Consider the following 19,665-nt stretch of genomic DNA (forward strand, 5'->3'; position numbering starts at 1 on the left):
TATTTGCAGTACAATATTATACACCTTATAAATAATTTATTTATTTAGTGTTCTTTCTAATGATATATTTATACAGGATTCGAAGCACAGTTTGGACTAAATAACACAATTCGAGTTGTAAATTCCACTATTATCGGGATAGTCTATTATTTGAATTTCGAATTAACGTACATTGCATAAAGGAAACGTACAATTAAAATTAGATGCGTGAAATGCAAAACTCAGCATTAGCACAACAGCATTAGAAGAAAACTACTAAATTTTGTTTAGAGACACATCAGGTAATAACAGAACCTCGGAAGGACATAAAAGTTTATTAGGAGAAGGAATAGGAATCGTATTACGGGATAGCACCTATAATAAAAACTGGTATTAAGTGAAATTTGGAACATTTCAATATACAGTAGGACGTCGATAATCCCAGAACGTCAAAAATCTGAAACGTCAAAAATCCGAAAGCGGTCCCTAGAAGCTTTTTACATGTTGTCCTAGCGCTAGCGATAAACAAATTTGTATGAAGACAGTGTTTTTATAAAAGCTCATTCATATGTAATTGTCATACATATTTTTAATTTTATTTTCCCTTAGGCCTATACAAGTAAGTTTTAAGTGTGTTACAAGAACAGTGTAATTTAGTGTACAAGCATGTTCTTCAGAAACACTAAATGTAAGTAGCCTTACGTAAGGTATTGTAATTACTGTATGTACTGTATAACCACTGTATCGATAAAAAAAAGCATACAGTATAGTATATTTAAGCCTAAATGGCATTATCTTGGTCATTTTCGAAAATCCGAACAATTTGAAAATCCGAACTACCTGTGGTCCCAATTAGTTCATTATATCGACGTCCTACTGTAATAAGAAAACTGAAAAGATAAACAATAAAACAACAATAATAGTAATTCAGAAAATAATAAATATAAATATGAATTAAATTGAAAGTTGTAGAAATATTTGTTACGCGCTGAATTATAAAATTATACCGATGTGACAAAGTTATATAAAAAAAACTATATCTATTCAACAATTGCCTAAAAGATGAACCTCTTATGATAAGACAATTGTTGATCTTTGAAATGTCGATTCGAATAAAATATAACACGACTGGAAAATCGAAAGTTTTATTTGTTCAATTATAAACATCCCCCCTGAAAATTTTAAGAAATATATATTCATTTTAGTTGTTTCGAACAATCATATTATCCTCTTTTATGTTATTATTGTTGGTGTATTATTATTGATTTTAAACAATAATTTTTTTCAAGTTAATATTTACTATAGTGACACTATAAGAAATATCAATACAATAACATATTTACTTTTATTGACTTATATTTTTTATTTATTACATAATCAGATAGTAGGCTTCTGGAACTCAAAGTTCGAGCCTATGAAGAGGGTGTCCAATGGGAGGCCGAAATGAAATGAAAAATATTTTCGAGTGATTTTAAACATTAAGCAAGGGACTGTTACATTATGAACTCAGAGAACCCAAACCTTAGAGTATCAAACTAGAGAATTTTTTAAGAACAATCATTAGTATGGATGATAACACATTGGAAAGAGGTGAGTATGTTGAAGACCTGTTATCTGAAGCAAGGTTTATTCAAAAGATTTTAAATTATAGGAGTTTGGGTGAAATGTATTCTTATTTGGAGGCAAACAGAGACGCTAAGAATATATTCTAACTAGTTCTGGATTCAATGAAGAATAACGAACGTGGCAGTAAAATAAAGGTAGAAACAAAGGAGAATTATGAGGAATCGAAACCAGAACCAATTAAGTCCGAAGAAGGCCATGTTAAGGAGAAAAGTAACAGAAAAAGAAAACAAATACTTAATGAGCCCTTGCTACAGTTTAAGAAAGCAAAAATACATGAAGATGAAATCATTTCTTCAGAGACTGAAAATAATAACGAACAGACATCACAATCGGAGGAAAGAAATAATTCGAGAGATCGAAATGGAGATCGATTACAAATTTTTAAAGAGACATTTCCACAGAGATGGATTCTAATAAGATCGAACAATTGTCCAAAAGGTTAGACGATGCTTGTAACAACTTGATCAGATAAATAGTTATCTATCATTACTCCCAGAATAGCACAAGGCACACCTTGAGGAGCATTCTTTGAAGCTGTCTCAAACAATCGATCTATGTCTGAAACATCACCTTCGTCTTCCAGTGCCACAGATACTGTTTCTAGTATACCAGAATTCTTTAAGGTCTCCAATCGAACACTTCCCATTGACAATATAGCATGTTTTTGTTCAACAAATAAAGACACAAATAGAATGTCATACAATATACTAAGTGTTAAGCTACCAGACCAAGCTCCTGAGTTTTTCTACGATATCTTGGGTCATTATTATGTATGTTCTGACCAATTTAAAGATTTTCCGAATACATCATTCGAGAAGAAAATACGTCCAAAACAAAGCAATTGGAAAACATAAGATCTAAATTTTGCACACAATTTGACATTGAATAGTTTTTGCTATGGTATCCAGGACCTTTGGAGTACTTCCGGAATTCCAATCGTGTAGTTGACGGCTTCTATCGGGCATATGCATTGGCTTATCTAGCTTCAAAGTACCGAAGACTTAATAGAAGCTATTTAGAACTGGTATTGCGGGCGAATAACAACTTGATATATCAAACTGCAACATTTTTGTAACATTTTTGACGATATAAACATTGCATTCCTTCATGAAGTTTCATTTCTAAAAGAAGGAAGACATTATACTGAAGCAGACCGAAAGAAAGAGGTTCGGAAGAAAGCAGTTGAACAAGCAAGAGCAAATAACATTCTTTTGCAATGCAAATACTGTTCTGACGAAGAATGTCTGCCAGAAGATATTTATGCATGTAGCAATAATGATAATCATTTCTGTAAAACGTGCATTGAGAAGAGCGTAAATGAGGCAAGGAAAATATATTTTTCATGTCTAGAGTTTAAAGTCCCTTAACCTCTAGACGGGACGTTAAACTCTAGGCATGAAACAATATACCTGACTAAGAAAAAGAATTTAACATCCGAGTTCTGAAGAATGTTCTTAGATCAAGCGTTTATGCAAGAATTATTCAAAATTGTCTAAGATAATCAATTAAAATGTAAGGATTTGGAAATGCGATTTTGTAACCATCTTACCAAAAGAGGAAGAAATTTTCAATTCTCAAAAGTCTCGAATGTTTTCGTTAATCACGCAGAATATGCAAAGAACCTAGTCACGCCCCACTAAAATGTGAGGACATTTGCAACAGAAAATTTCGAATCTGATATCGTTTCAAGCACTTCGCAGTATTTAGTCTGTCACAATAATGTTTATTTTTATTTCACGAACTTTTGTAGATTTATCTGTCGGGGGAAAATATACTAAATTCGTATAGAACAGTGACCTACTGTGAATTTCGGAAAATTTACGATGGTTGTAGTTTGAAATTAAAGTTATACAATCATAGAACAATCCCTTATACCTTAACTTTGTGCAAATAAGAAATTAATTCAATGCATAAATGCAAGACAAAGAAATCGTTGAATGAAAGAAATTTTATCTAGCACACATAAGCGATACATTATTGAATCGAAAGATCCAATATACATATTTCAATCAAAAAATTTTCTTGTACGAATAATATCTGGAGAACTACATATTTTGTAGCCGAACCCGAACTATCTTTTAACTCATTATGATGTGTTTATTCCGTAGAAAATACGAAAACTCTATTTAGGCGCCGTTCAAAAAAATTGTGGCTCCTGATCCAAGATCCAATATATTTCAGTCAAAAATTTTCTTGTACGAATTATATCTGGAGAACTACATATAGCGTAGCCAAACACAAACTATAACTTAACTCAGTATGATGTGTTTATTCAGTAGAAAATACGAAAACTCTCTTTAGGGGCCGTTCGAAAATTTTGTGGCCCCTGATCCAGAAACTAAATATTGGCCAAGATCGCAATATTTTGATTCATTTTTCGGATCATTCCTAAAATTCTTGTTATATGAAATAATTGATTGATCAAATTGGCAGTTTTGAATGATACCAATTATTCAACTTTGTTTTCTTGAATAAAGAAAGAGGGTGTAGTGGGTTAGTGATAGGGGAAAAAAGACGAAAAAAGTCGTATAGAGCGTTCACTTCTGGTGCGTGGGGTCCCTGATTCTATTCCCGCTTACGCTAAATGGGCTTTCTGGTGAACAAACATAAACATCTTGTGTGTTAGATTTCTTGGGGTTCTCGCACTTTCTTCATTCCATCACTTTATTCATACTTATCAGCAGCATCTCCTCTAATCTTCATAGCATTTCTTCTCTCTCTCTTGAATAAAGAAATTCATCTACATAGAACAGTGCTTACACAACAGAATTATGTAGACGATATTGTAAATACATCTTCATCTTAAATCATCAGCATTTCTCAATACGTCATTCAAATAAACATTTTCTTTCGCACAGATTAGGAATACGGAAGCAAGGTTATAAAAGATGTTTCAAAACAACACCAACAAAGTTTGGAGGTGATTCCTGACACCAAGGTAAGACAAAACGTATAGACCAACCTAGGCGCAGAAATCAGTCGTTTCAGAGTTATAGGCTGCCGAAAACATGAACAAAAATGAAAAGGTCTACAGCTTCTTTAAAGGTCCATAGCTCTAAAACTATTTGACCTACTATAGTCGGATCAAGACTTCGCTTGTGAATTTGTATGTGTGTTATACAACTATCCATGTTTCAGAATCCTGTGGTACTTCCGCAACAATTTTTACAGAGGTACTTGGTGAGTACTTCAAATTATGTGCAAGTATCCATACATCCTGAAAGTGCAGAATATGTGGGCTGTCCTGCGACCAGTATCTGCAATTCTGGGAGTTTACATAACCTGACAAGGAAACCATGCTTCAACTGATATGAGGTAAAGCAAGGGGCCAAACAACCATTAGCAAATGTTTCTTGTTACCACAAGCACTGATTCAACACATAACACATTGCAACAAATCAACAGTACGAGCTTCTCACAACTGACGCACGAACACACTGCTGCACTTAAATTTCCGATAAAACAGAGTGTAGGCAATTTTTAAGACAGTGTTGTCACCTCACAAGCAATTTAATTAGACATCATTAACCGATACGCGAGGAATACGGGTTTTTATATGGACACCCTGTATATGTAATAGGATTGGGGAAATTCCTTCCAAACAATTCTATGATATTATCATGAGAACAACAATTCTGAATTTCATGAAATTAAGTGACGGCTCTTGAAAAAAAATTAGACTAATAAAATTTAAATTTTTGTCGCTTGAAACTAAGGGAAGAGTATTTGTTAATATACCACTTTTCTGTAAATAACTGTTAGAGTATTAGATAAATTTTGTTAGCTTACGCTAAATTTACTAGATTGTTCGATTCTATCCATTTCGTCACCACTACGAACAATAATGAACTTAGCTTAATCAGGTGACGTGGGAAAAAAATTAAAGTTGCAGAGTAGTATCGCAAATATTAGAAGGTGGTTCGTAAGTTCAAGTTTAGTAATCTTAAAAATAATTCAAACGTTTTATCACTTTCTTAGCTGATTTTTAATATTCAAACATGAGAAGCATACATAATCAACCCCATGCATATCCAACAAGATGTCTATATACATACACACTTATTTACTACGTTTCCATAGCAACCACTCTTTTTCTAGCTAACGATTACAAAAATAAACTCTCGATATCTCTATGTGTCTTTCTTTTTTATACATAATACTGCTCAAATAAATCGCCTCTGATCCCTTTTTATAAGCTGGCACAGATAGCAAATACTATATACAACGTTATCGTTGTAGATGTCGTGCGGACGGGACTTCCGTAATAATTCTGCTATGAAGGAAAGAAACCTGGGTTGAAGATTATAAAATACCTACCTTTTGAATAACCCTCGTATATACTTAATATCACTTTTAATACAAATATTTTACTCTTCCATTTATATATATAACATATTATAACATTACACATTTTTATATTTATCAATATATATCAATACTAGGAACGTCGATTTATAATTATCGTCGATGAGGCTATTCAAAAATTAAACCTAACTGATAGTTTCCTTCATGTTCAAACAACATTAATTACAAATAAAGATCTTTATAATATTAAATATTAGTAGGGTCAGAAGGCAACAAAATTAGAACATATAAACACATTGAGGGTATCATTTAATACATTAGTAAACTTTGAAAAATTAAGAGATTCGATATTCATTATTCTTATTCTTTCCATATAATAAATTGCATCTATTTTATATATCTGTGGTTACCTTCATACGTTTACATTAAAATTATGATCTTTTATTTTTAAATATTTATAATATTCATATAAGTAATTATGAGAGAACTTTGCAAAAGACATCAAACACAAACATCAAACATCAAATAAAATACACAATTCTGGAAATTCAACGATAAAATAACAAAGTTTAACACAATGAACTTTTTTTTATCAATTGGTATTTATATTTGCTTGCGTCATGACCTCAGAAGGAACTAAAGTTTTGACTACCTCTAACCACCGTTTTCTAGTACTTTCAGTAGGCTGCCATAGCTTGATTTCATCAACATTCCGTAGTCCTAAAGTTTTTCCCGTTTTTATATCCACAAGTTCAAATACCTTAGGACTGAGTTGTTTAGAACATAAATAAGGTCCAGCGTACAAATCACAAAATTTGTATATCCTTTTTAATGTAGCGTCACTCTGAGGATGTAATCGTACAAATACCAAATCTTTAGGTTGAATTTTAACTTTTCCCAATTGTTGCTCTTCAATTTTCGAATTTCGAGATTTAAATTTCTGTACTCTTCGTAAATGGATCATTGACAAATGACATTTGTATCTAAAAGCTTTAAATTAGTTTCACGATCAGGAAATTGATTAGAAGTATTCGATGCTGACATGGGTTTAACCCCTCCCACATCAGCACACTCTTGTTTAAATTACGTTGATTTATAACTTCATTTAAGTTACATTGTATCCCACATTCTATAGTACTTCCTTGGCGATTAGGCACTGTTACCATATTTTGATTCCTATTTACAGAATTCCTGCCATCTGCAAATTGATTTTGTGAAAATCGGCGATAATTATTACTTCCACTGAAATTCCTGTTGCTATTTCTAAAATTCCTAGCTCCATTTCTATGATTAGGTTGCGTTTGATTACCTGTACCATTATACGTATTCATTCTATTATTAAAACTATGGACATTAGAATTATTTTCAGGTTGTATATTTATTTTACGAACAGAGGCATATTGTGTCTGATTGCGTCCATAATTACCCTGACCTCTATCCTGCATTTTATTGTTATTCTGTATTGCCGACTGACTTTCATAATTTTGAATAAGCATAATTAGATGATTAAAGCTAATGCACTGCGCCGACTTTAACAACTGTTGTAGTCGAAATGGTAATAAGATTCTAATGGAAGCTATAATTCGGGATTCCGGATGATTTGGATTTAGTGATCTTAACTCATTATATGTAGATACTACTAATTCTGTAATACTCCTGTGTAATTTTGGATTAAAATGTTTCGTTCGCCAGACGGCATCTCTATTCGCTATCATAAAATCATTTCATAATTCGATAGTAGAGCATTCTTGAAATCAGAATATGTACGAAGACTACCCCTGATAGCTTAGAACCATGTTAAACAGGGTGGTAATAATACATGTGGTAATAATTTTAAAAACTGAGACTCATCTACACCCATGAGCTCACATTCATCCTGAAATTTTTCAAGAAATGCCCTAGCGGGTATATCTTCCGGCACACCACTAAATTTTGTAAGCGATTTAACTTCGCTGAATCGTAACGGTTTACCTGTATTAATCTTCATACCCCTGTTAGAGTTGTGTTTCCGCCGGGATGGTTGCCTCACTCTTCTTTCTCTATCAGTACTCTCTTCACAGCTCGAAGATTCATTAAGTTCCAAAATTGGTCTGGGATGACGAGTAGGTTCACAACCTGTAGATGCAGGATGCACCACATTCATGTATCCATTGTCCTGGGATGCACTTTCGGGAATACACTTCTCCTTGATAAAATTCACCTCATTTTGCAATATTTTAATGTGATTGGCGTGAGCATTTATCATTGACTCTAGGCCATCTACTGAATCTTGAACTTCCGTGAATCTTTGTGTTACTTTTCAATTTTTTCGTCGTACTGTTCAAATTTTTCTACTATGTGTTGGTTCGTCTGACTCAGTTGACGTTGAATAAGATCCCATCTGCTTTCATTACATTGTTCTAACCTCGCTATCTTTTCATCAAAATCCTTAGCTAGCTGGTTTATCTTCTGATCCAATTTTTCATCAAAGTGTTGACCTTGTTCCCTAATTTGTTGTACTATTTCATCACCTTTTCGAACTTGATCATTAATTTGCTCAGACTGGTTCCTAATTTGTTGTGCTATTTCATCACTTTTTCGAACCTGATCATTAATTTGCTCAGACTGGTTCCTAATTTGTTGTACTATTTCATAACTTTTTCGAACCTGATCATTAATTTTCTCAGACTGGTTCCTAATTTGTTGTACTATTTCATCACTTTTTCGAACCTGATCATTAATTTGCTCAGACTGGTTCTTAATTTGTTGTACTAAGTCTCTTAAAATGTCAGTCAAATTTTCATTAGGATTCATTTCTGGATACACACTCTGATCACCAGTTATGTCACTATCTGTTGCACTCATTGCAAAATTTCGGTGTATCACCTTACCGCTTCTCAATATGGTAACACTAAGGTCACGTTGAAAGCTTGCCGTTTTTAATATTCTTCAAAACGACACTTTTATATTTCCCGGTGTTGAGGCACCAATTTTTAGAAGGTGGTTCGTAAGTTCAAGTTTAGTAATCTTAAAAATAATTCAAACGTTTTATCACTTTCTTAGCTGATTTTTAATATTCAAACATGAGAAGCGTACATAATCAACCCCATGCATATCCAACAAGATGTCTACATACATACACACTTATTTACTACGTTTCCATAGCAACCACTCTGTTTCTAGTTAAAGATTACAAAAATAAACTCTCGATATCTCTATGTGTCTTTCTTTTTTATACATAATACTGCTCAAATAATTCGCCTCTGATCTCTTTTTATAAGCTGGCACAGATAGCAAATACTATATATAACATTATCGTTGTAATATAAACTAAACGCGTAGATTTAAATTGTACCAATTCTGCAAATGGTTATTCCGTTCTGTGATTAACTGAAAAATATCCGGAAACATTTGCTATATGACCACTATTCACATCGTCAGACTGTATGATCAGCTAGTGTGTCCGATTACTACTAAATGTCAAGCCTCAAAGTGAAAATACAATCCATCCTTTTTCCATAATACACGCTTCACACAATATTCTAACGTAATGGTTAGTGTACTAAATATTTACCATTATATAAATAAATCAATACCTCGTAGTAAAATTTACAACCGGGCATATATACGCATGGTCGTTCTATTATTTACTCACTCTCAGTACAATATATATATATATCATTAATATTATCATTACTCATTTTTATATTTAACCATTTTCCTATAACGTCGATTTATTTTCAGACACCCTACACTCTACAATTACGCATAAGACTGTACAAAACAATCTCAATATATATTTATATTAAAATCCAGAAATTACTATAATATACTAATCAATTCGCGTGAACTTGTATGAACTGACATCAAATTCTTTCAAAACAAACCATAGTATATTTCACTTTATTTATTCTCTTCGAATTATTTTGTATGCAACGAAAATTCAATATTATTAACTACATGTAATTATATTTCGGAAAATGTCAACAATGCGATTGTTCACAGAAAGAAATGGAGAGAGAGAGAATTTGAAACCACAGCCTGATAAAAAAATAAAACCATATGGACAAACTTCAGGTTAAGGGAAGAAGTAAAGTTTACTATTATTAATAATTCGATTATTGGACTATATAAATGACTGTACTTTTTATGAACGTTCATTTATAACATATATACCTATTCATATGGGCCAGAACTAATATTTACTCATCAATAATTGCAAAAGAAGTATTATTTTCATGTTGACCAGATCGTTAAGTCTGGGAGTAACAAAAACCGAGCGGCGAATAGTTCACAACCCGACACAAGATGGCATTGATAGCACGAAAACTAACTTTGCACTATTAAATAAATTTTGTATTCTGTCATCGATAATTATGAGCAATCCACTAAGTAATTACGGTACAGTGTTACTATGAATTTTTATTATGAATCAATGTACTTGTTACGAAGGACGAAAAGAGATAAATAATCAATAGACTTCGGAATTTTAGGCACCAAAAAGTTTAATTTTAGGCGCCTAAGATAGGTACTAAAAATAGGAAAATAGGCGCTAAAAATTAAAAATAGGCTCTAAAAATAATAGTATAAATTATTACATACCCCTTTTTATTAACATCTTTTGTTTTCAGTGAATCAGGTGATTCATTCAGTACACAACTTGCTCATTCGTAATTTTGGAAACAGTAAATTACCAACAGTTTCTCAAAGTTTTCGACTGTCAATCTCTCTCTTTTGTCTGTAAGGATCATCTTTGCTGCCGAAAACGATCTTTCCACTGAGACAGATGTTACAGGAGCATACTTAAATTTCGATACATTTTTCATTTCCACTTCGTCGGGGATGGTTTCATCCTCTCCCATCAAAACTTTCCCTATACGAGCCAACACAAGAAATCCCTCATTCTTCTTCACTACACTTTCCCACTTACACTGCACTTTTTCCCCAACTTTCCCCGTAGCACTTTGGATTTTCTTTTCGGCTTCGTTAACTACTGACACCTGTTCACTAAGTGGCTTTCCCGTAGCTTCCAACTTAGTGATCGTCGTAGGTAAGAATGAAAAATTTGACTTGATATATACAAGATCTCTTTTGAGAATGGGATCTTTGAAAAGTTCCTTCAAAACTGAAACACTTGCAATGTTTTCCACACCAGGAAGTTCGCCAACAACACCAGCAATAGCGTCCAAGTTCTCTGCGTAATACAAAGCTGCTTCAAGCCATGTTCCCCAGCGCGGTAGGACAGGTTGTGGAGGAAGAGAAATGCCAGGCAGTTTTTCTTTAAAGACAGCGATTCTCGATGGGGCTTTGCAAAAAGTTTTTTTCATGTTAGAAATGAGGGCATTGACTTGAGGAAATTCGTTCCTGATTGTTTCAGAAATTCTATGAAAAGCATGTGCTACACAGGTAACATGGATGAGGTTGGGGTAGAAAGGTTTTAGGTTCTTAAACGCAGCAATCATGTAAGAAGCTGCATCTGTGCAAAGAAGAAGAATTTTAGAATCATCCACACCACTAGGATACAGAAGTTGCAAACTTTTGTTCACGGTGTAAGCAATTGTCTGGGCACTCACTTTCTTAATTTCCTTGCTACTTAACAAGTGAGGAGTTGAAGGTCCATCTTCATCAAGTTTTCCTACAACAACATTCACTATGTATCTATTGCATGCATCAGTAGTCTCATCGACGCCTACCCAAATGCTGGAATCGCCAATATCCTTTCTGATTGTATCAAGTGTATTGTTGTATTCAGAATCCAAACACGTTTTCCTGAGTGTTGACTCACACGGTATCGATTGCTGGCACCACTTCTGTAAAAACTGTCGGAATGTTTCATTTTGAAGTGTGTTCCATGGGATGTTGGCAGCGACAAGGGCTCTAGCAAGATCCGCATTAAATGTGTTCGCAGTTCCAGATCCAGAAGGCTGAGTTAACTGTGTCTGTTTCTGTTGTTTCTTCGCTTTAGATTTGGCAAGATGTCCAGCACCATCAATGTGTTGCTTTAAGTGGCACTTCTTTTCCTGAGAAACCTTAAAAAAAAAAAAAAAAAAAACGCTTAGAAATATATTTTCAAATGCTTCTTACAAAACTAGTGAAGATGGTGGCGTTTTAACTTTAATTTCGGTTTCAAATTCTCTAATTTTCTTCGTGTACATTGCGACTAGTATTTTCAAACGGGTCAGTTCGGGTCAGCTTATTGTTGGACACCCTCAGTAACGGGTCGGGTCAGGTCAGCCTAACTCGGGTCACGAGTCTGGTATCGTTAGACCAACTCAGTTCACCAGTCGGGTCGGGTCAAACTATCTCGGGTGACCCGACTCGACCGGTGAACTGAGTTGGTCTAACGCTACCCGACCCGTGACCCGAGTTAGGCTGACCTGACCCGACCCGTTACTCGAGGGTGTCCAACCAAAAGTCGACCCGAACTGACCCGATTGAGAGCACTAATTGCGACAACTACCATCACTGTTTGCTTGCCTTTCTGGTCGTAATGTGCTTTTTTTTTTTTTTTTTTAATCGGTGAACGTTACATTATTGATTTAAAGTTGACAAAAAGGCAAACTTGTTGGTCTACCTCGTTAAAGACCAATATACCCCAGTCCCATTTCGAATCAGAACAGATCAAATAAAAGACTAATCGATGAGCATTTTACTTCAGAATAATCCCCAATTTACAGACAGAAGCAATAAAATTGTATATCAATATCTGAGAAATAATATTTAATTTTAAGCACTGTAACTAATTTAATTTTAAGCACTATATTTTATTTAATTTCGAATGCTGACACACTCCAACTTGGCAAAAATTAAAACATAATTTGGCAATATTTTGTTTGAGATTTGGATGCCAAAATAATTGCATGAAAAATTTCAAAATATCGTCCCTTTAAAATTTTCTTTAAAACTGTAATTTACAAAATTTTAACTGATTTGAACCAAATTTTCCCCAAAATATGATTAAAATGTTTCAGTGTGAAAATCAGTGACCTGTCAAAAATTTAAAATAAGGGCCGTTTTAAAATTTCAAAAATTCAAAATTTTTGCAACTATCAACTGACAGAAACCAAAGTTAGAACGAAAATAAAGTATTAGCAATGCCTTAGTTGAGCGTGAACATCAGCATGATACAATAAATAAAATTGGCGTTTTTTAATTTTTTTTTTTTTGGAAATTAGTTGTCTCTTGCGGCCCTGCGACAAAAGGTGTATGGATATTCTTCATCAGGAGAGAGAGAGAGAGAGAGCAATCGATTAGAATTCCTTTTTTTTTTTTTTTGGCTTTGGGGAGAGAACATCAGAGACAAATTCTTCCTTTCTTAAGATCTGTCCTAAAATAAAATTATCCGCAATTGTAATTCTTGTTAGACGAGTGTCAGACTGTTCTTTTCTTGCCCCTGTGTGGAATTTATTTGTCTGTAACTATGGATGGAAATCAATAGCATCTTAAGACAATAGACAGTAGCACCTCGAGCAAAATTGATAAATAAAAAAACAAAGAGACAAACAAGTTTCTGCTTCGTAAAACAAGTTCTGAGACAATCTATGAACCTCAAACGCCGTTATTTAACTATTAACAGATCTTTTCTTTCTTTTTCGAGAAAAATAACAAAAAAAAAAAAAAAAAAAAATGGCCTTTAAACATTTTTCCTATCTTTTATGCTTTTCAAGATATTGACATTTCTAGTTTTTCTTTCAAACTGAAATCCTCGTTTTTAGATATTTTCGGGATGAAAGGATATATCCAGTTTCCTTAACTTTTTAAAGATAATCAATATTGGCATTGCACATTTCTTCTTTCAAACTTTTGGAACTGTTGGCATTTAAAAAAAAATTGAATCCCGCCTTTCTTAACTTCTTTCGTATTTTTTTTTTCTTTTGAAAAACGAGATAGCAAAAATATGTTTTCTTAAGCTCCTGAAACTGTCGAGTAATTGCTGGCATTAAACATTTTTCTCCGAAAAGAGGACCCCTTTTGGAGTTACTGACACAATATGTCAACTTTAACTTACATTGTTTTTAACCTTTACCGCTTTTTTTCGGGGGGGGGGGGAGTCCTTCGGAAAGAACCGAGAATGCCATGTCCGCTTTTCTCAAGATCCCCGAGAATCCCTAAAACTGTTGAATGTGTAAGTCTAGACACTTTCTTCCATTAGCACTTTCAAAACCATCGTTCATATATTTCATTTAAGCAGGCTGCTAGAAGTCTTTACATTTTAAAGATTTTCCTGTGTTACAGGATTATTTTTATGTTTTTTCTTAACTGATCTAAATTCCATGTAAATTAGATTTTCACGAGTTCAGCAGCTCAGTAACGTTGTCTCTTAAAATAGTTAACCTCCCATTGATAAAGGTTTTACTTTAGCTAGCTATACAGAAACAAGGAGGGGGGGGGTGTACAATTGATTTAATTAAATTTATAAATTCTGTAAATAAAAATAGCTTTTCTTACCTGCTTGCTGCACAATGGACAAAAGATTATTCTTCCATCGTATGTTAGATCTGGAAATTCTTGCAACCACTGGCGAATCAAGGTACTTTTTGAAGACTTCTCCTTTGGCATTGTTGCGTATGATACAAAACTTCTTTTTAAGAATCCTCAAGATCTGTGACTGGGCTGTAAGCCGTTGAGTCCAATTGTTCATGCGTTGTAGAGACGATGTATCGTTCTTGAACTACGTGTTTAAGATAAATCACTGCACTGACCCGAAAATGATACATGGATGGATACTCCAGTCAACTGAACCGCGTCACTTCATGAATCGTTTCTGTTCGTGGACTTTGGTTTTTCCCAAATATTGAAAGCGAAGACCCGAAGAGATTCTTGCTTCAATAGAGCTGTGTGTTGATTTGTGAATGTGTGTGTGTAAACTATTGTCCAAATTCCAGAGAGCTGAACGGATCACAGAAGAGCTGAAGTGAGCCGCTACAGAAGAGAAAAGGTGGAATAGTTCCAAGAATGCAGAACGGCAGGGAGGGGAATATTGGTTACTGCGATATGCACTTAGCAATAGCTTTGGTTTTGCCCCTGGGGAAAGAGAGACAGACAGAAAGAGATAGAGATCTTTCAGTACAGTGTCTGCAGGATGCAAAGGGATGGTTTGTCTTTGTCTTTCACAAATGGGCTTGACCTTGAGCAGAAATAGCTCAACTTTTAGAAACAATTTTTTACATACAACCACCCTCTGCGTTTCACTTCTTCATACGAGTTAGACTAAAATTAGCCTCGACAAACACACTCACTCTGCCTTCAGATTTGTCAATTAAATTTCACTCAACACTAAAAAAAAAGTTTATTTAAAAAATACAGGAATTTTGTATTTTTTGCAGTTTTAGGCATTTTTAGGCCAAAACGGCCAAAATAGGCGCTAAACTCCATTTTAGGCATTTTTAGGGCACTTATAAAGTGTTTTAATAGGCTTAATTCCTCATGATTCGTAAAGATCCGAAGTATTTTTTACTTCCTATAAAGGGAACAAAATAGGCATTTGCCTTAAAATCCGAAGTCTAATAATCAATAAGCAGCAATACACTGCCCTTAAGTAGATTATGTTTACATTCACACATACACACGTAAACACATACTAAATTACACATATCAAACATCAACTAAGAAAGTTACGCATGCTAACACATATCACTAAACATATTAATCTATATTATCACACGAATCCACTATATGCACACCGAACCAGTCACTAATTTCACCATTCTAAACCGGTTCGGGAACTAAGAAAGGAGGAGAGGGTCAGAGTCAGGTGGCCCTTTTATCAACTAAATCATGGTTAGTCAATTACAGATATCTTCAATGCCCCAGAAGGGGCATATTGAAACTACTAATGGTAAGGGTCCCTTTCCTGAGAGGAAAAGAACCCTTATGAATTATTGACCTTAGCTCATTATCGTTGGAAGCGGTGATCAACTTAGGAATAAGTGAGAGAGATCCTGTTTTAACTTACACTGAGATTATGAAATTTAACTTAACTCTAAAGAAACCTACACCTACCGCCATGTTAATAAAAGAATCACATTTACTACATACACAGACAAAAACTTTATTAGGACAGGCCTATCGCAACCTAACAGAAAAATTTTGAGGATAACGGGAGTTATCAAGAGAAAACACTAATCTTCAAACAGGTTTTGAAAAAGATCACACACCATGATGAATCCTTATATAACTATTAACATTTACGAAAATGGCGTCGCCTGGGTTGAAGTCTATATCACACTGTCTGTTTTCAATGCAGAATTTTACTGTTCAACACGCCTTTCTGCTTTCAACGAGTCTATTTAACTAATTTATACATTGTTACCTGATTTCTGGTGCTTACTGCTGAAGAAAACCAAAATATTTTTGGAGCAAACTAACGTAGTGTTGCTTAATGCTTTTCCAGGTAAAGAATGACAAGAAACGCGCCTTAATACTAGAGAGTCGGAAATAGTTTCAATCAGAAAAAAGAGTTTTGGCGGCGGAAAATATAAAGCGAATAGAAAATAGTAGAAACTGGATGAAACCGGATTTTGGGAGGATATGTATATCTCAAAGGGACAAAGGGGGTCTAAATTATTCTACCAAATATCAGATTGGTGGATAATTTTAAGAATTTCTGTCCAATTGAGGGTCTATGTTCTCGTATAGAATTACAATGTATAATTTCAAAACCCGTCCATTTGAAATGCCCATATACAGGGTTTACAATAAAATAATGTATAAATAGAGATATTATTCCCAGAAATATAATTCCTACTAGATTATTCCAAAACCTCCACATTTATTTTGATTTAAATAAAGAACAACTGTATTTAATACATGGACGGAAAGTTATTTATTAAAAATTTAAAGTACGCGGTATGTTCGGAAAGTGTTGAGTCCCTCTAAACAAAACTTTCATTACCTTAACTGTAATGGCACATTACAGTATCGTTGTTAACTTCAAGAAAGAGTTTCTAAAAATGTATAGTTAAGTTATCAACAAGAGTTAGTCAAGCTTTTATTATAACGCTAAAAACGATTCTGCATAGAGTCCTTAAGAGTCTGACATACTAAAAATAATACAAAATTTACCATTTTTTGTTTGTTTTTAATAAGCAAAGTGAGATAATGAAATGCAACTTACCACAGTCATAGGTAATGCTATTCTACAATAGAAAATATGAACCTGAAGAATTTTCAGTGTTGCCATACCACTGAAATTACCGTGTTTCCAGGATTATATTTTCCTCCAAATAAAAGTTAAGGCAGCAACTAGAGGAACGAACTGAACTACATTTATCATGTTGTGTTGGAATTTTGTGAACTACGTTTTAATAACGTTGTATTTAGTTTGTAATAAATAAAATAGTTTTAACATACAGTTATTAAATTAAATAAAAATGTCATTTAAAAAGTTGTTCACAGGATTTCAAAACAACATGTTACGTAATCAAATGCAGTTGAGTTCGTTCCTCTGGCCGCTGCCTTAACATAGGTCTGGGAGGAAATGTTATTCTGGGAGCACTGTAATTTCTATGGATGGTAACACTGAAAATTCTTCAGGTTAATTTTAAATGCTGTAGAATAACATTATCTATGATTGCGGTAATTTGCATTTCATTATCTCCTTTCCCTTATGAAAAACAAGAAAAATATTATAAATTTTTGTGTTTTTTTAAGTATGTCAGGCTTTCGATTTCCGTCGCGAGCTGTTACTATTGAAAATTCATTGTTATAAAATATGATGTATAAAATTGTACATATACGCACCCGTCCATTTCGCAGAAATATTCCGCGTACTTGAAAATATTCTCCCCAAATCCTTTAAGAGAGCAATGATTCAAGTGACTGCAGGTTCCTGGTAAACCATATAGAGACGTGCATTCTTTTCCTCTATCGTCGGAACCCTAAGAAAACAAATTTAAAATAGTTTAAATTAATACATGATACTTGCACAATACAAACACAGTTAATTTTTTTTTGAAAATAAATGGTATATAATTTGTTATTTTTAAAATCTTATTAACACAGTTACTACCAGTTTAATTCAAATAATCCAAAATTGTCAATCAAATCAAAATAATTCTGTTAATCTCCCTAACCACAGTAGAATCCCGAACTGCAGAGATGCAGTATTGAAATTGAAAGTTATACATCGAACCCTTCCGGTTTCAATTAAAGATATAACGTTAATAACGTTAAAGGTATAACGTTGATAACGTTAAACGTATAACGATGATAACGCTAAACGTATAACGTTGATAACTTTAAAAGTATAACTTTGATAACACTAAAGGTATAACGTTGATAATTTTAAAGGTATAAATTTGATAACTTTAAAGGTATAACGTTGATAACGTTAAAGGTATGAAATTATAAACTTTAAAGGTATAACGTTGATAACGTTAAAGGTATGAAGTTATAAACTTTAAAGGTATAACGTTGATAACGTTAAAGGTATGAAGTTGATAACTTTAAAGGTATAACAGTGATAACGTTAAAGGTATGAAGTTGGTAACGTTAATGGTATAACGTTCATAACGTTAAAGGTATAACGTTGATAACTATAAAGGTAATAACGTTGATAACCTTAAAAGTATAACATTGATAACGTTATTCTTGTGGAATAGAATCAATATAAACAAAATATGATATTTTAGTTTAAAGTCCCACCATTATGCCCTTGAGGCTGAGAGACAAGTGAATGATTATGAAAAAATAGGGAAATGAAAATGTGGGAGGGAAAGGGATTACCCGAAAGAAAACCCACCACAAACTTACTTTTCCGGGAATCGAACCAGGAATCACATGCATCAGCTCTGAGCCACATTGCTATTCAATATAAACAATACGTGTGTGGCATATACAATATATTAGGAAGTTTATTTTATGTGGCGTAATTATTGTTAATTTTTTTGTTAATGTCAATTTTATGTTAACTTTTTAATATCGAAACCGGAAATAGTAGAGAGACTACAGTGAAAAATGGAACATGTTCTTGAAACCGTAGACGTAGTGTAAACACCCCACCATTTTGCACAGGATTGGCGTAGAGACGAAAGATTGGTTCCATACACTGTCTGTTTTCAGAAACTTTGAAAGAAAATACTATTTAACCCATTTGAAAATGTGTAGTTTGACCGCTGCCCGCATATAGGGACTCCAGGACATACGTTTTCATTTCTATACATTGAACTTTGCAATGACGAATTTAGAAAGCCAGCAATTCTGACTTATAGCCTGTGATTAGCTTGAATAAAAAGTTGTGTTAGTCAATTTGCAATAAGCTTGACTTACATCTAGAAAATTGATTCTCTAGATTGCAAAGAAGGTTCACAAGCTCATCAAGTTGATGATGACAAACTCTGTTCTCCAGGACATTACAATGACCGTAGACGATTATGTTACGTTCGAACACAATACTCAATTCCAGCCAGGGGCTGTGGTGGCTCAGTGGTAGAGCGTCCACCTCTGGTGCTAGAGGTCTCGGGTTCAAACCCTTCTACCGCTAAGTGAACTTTGTTGTGGACAAACACCGTGTGGGGGGGTTTTCTCGGGGTTCTCCCGTTTCCTCCCACTTTCTTCATTCCACCATTTCATTCATCTCCCATCATCACCGTCTCCTTTAGCCTAACCGGCATCAGCGTGGGACGTAAAACTCAAAAATTTCATTTCATTTTTTTCAATTCCAGCCCTTGGACACATCAAGTCAACAAGGAACTGCTTCGGGTACCGAAGGCGATCCTGATTACGACTACCTGGACCCAAATCCTTCTTAAGAAACCGCATTTTGGAGATCATGGA

At 33.9% G+C, this 19,665-nt stretch overlaps 1 protein-coding gene across 1 annotated transcript in view; it reads right to left on the minus strand.

The window, feature by feature from the left end:
• LOC145692013 (inter-alpha-trypsin inhibitor heavy chain H4-like) overlaps window positions 1–19,665 on the minus strand; it is a 226,891-nt gene that overhangs the window by 1,291 nt on the left and 205,935 nt on the right. Inside the window, exon 14 of the mRNA XM_081767311.1 lies at window positions 17,632–17,768. Coding sequence (XP_081623437.1) covers window positions 17,632–17,768 — 137 coding nt within the window. The remainder of the gene's footprint in view (window positions 1–17,631; window positions 17,769–19,665) is intronic.

Source organism: Thermobia domestica, chromosome 8 (assembly GCF_964235325.1).
Source record: "Thermobia domestica chromosome 8, izTheDome1.hap1.1, whole genome shotgun sequence".
Classification (NCBI taxonomy): domain Eukaryota; kingdom Metazoa; phylum Arthropoda; class Insecta; order Zygentoma; family Lepismatidae; genus Thermobia; species Thermobia domestica.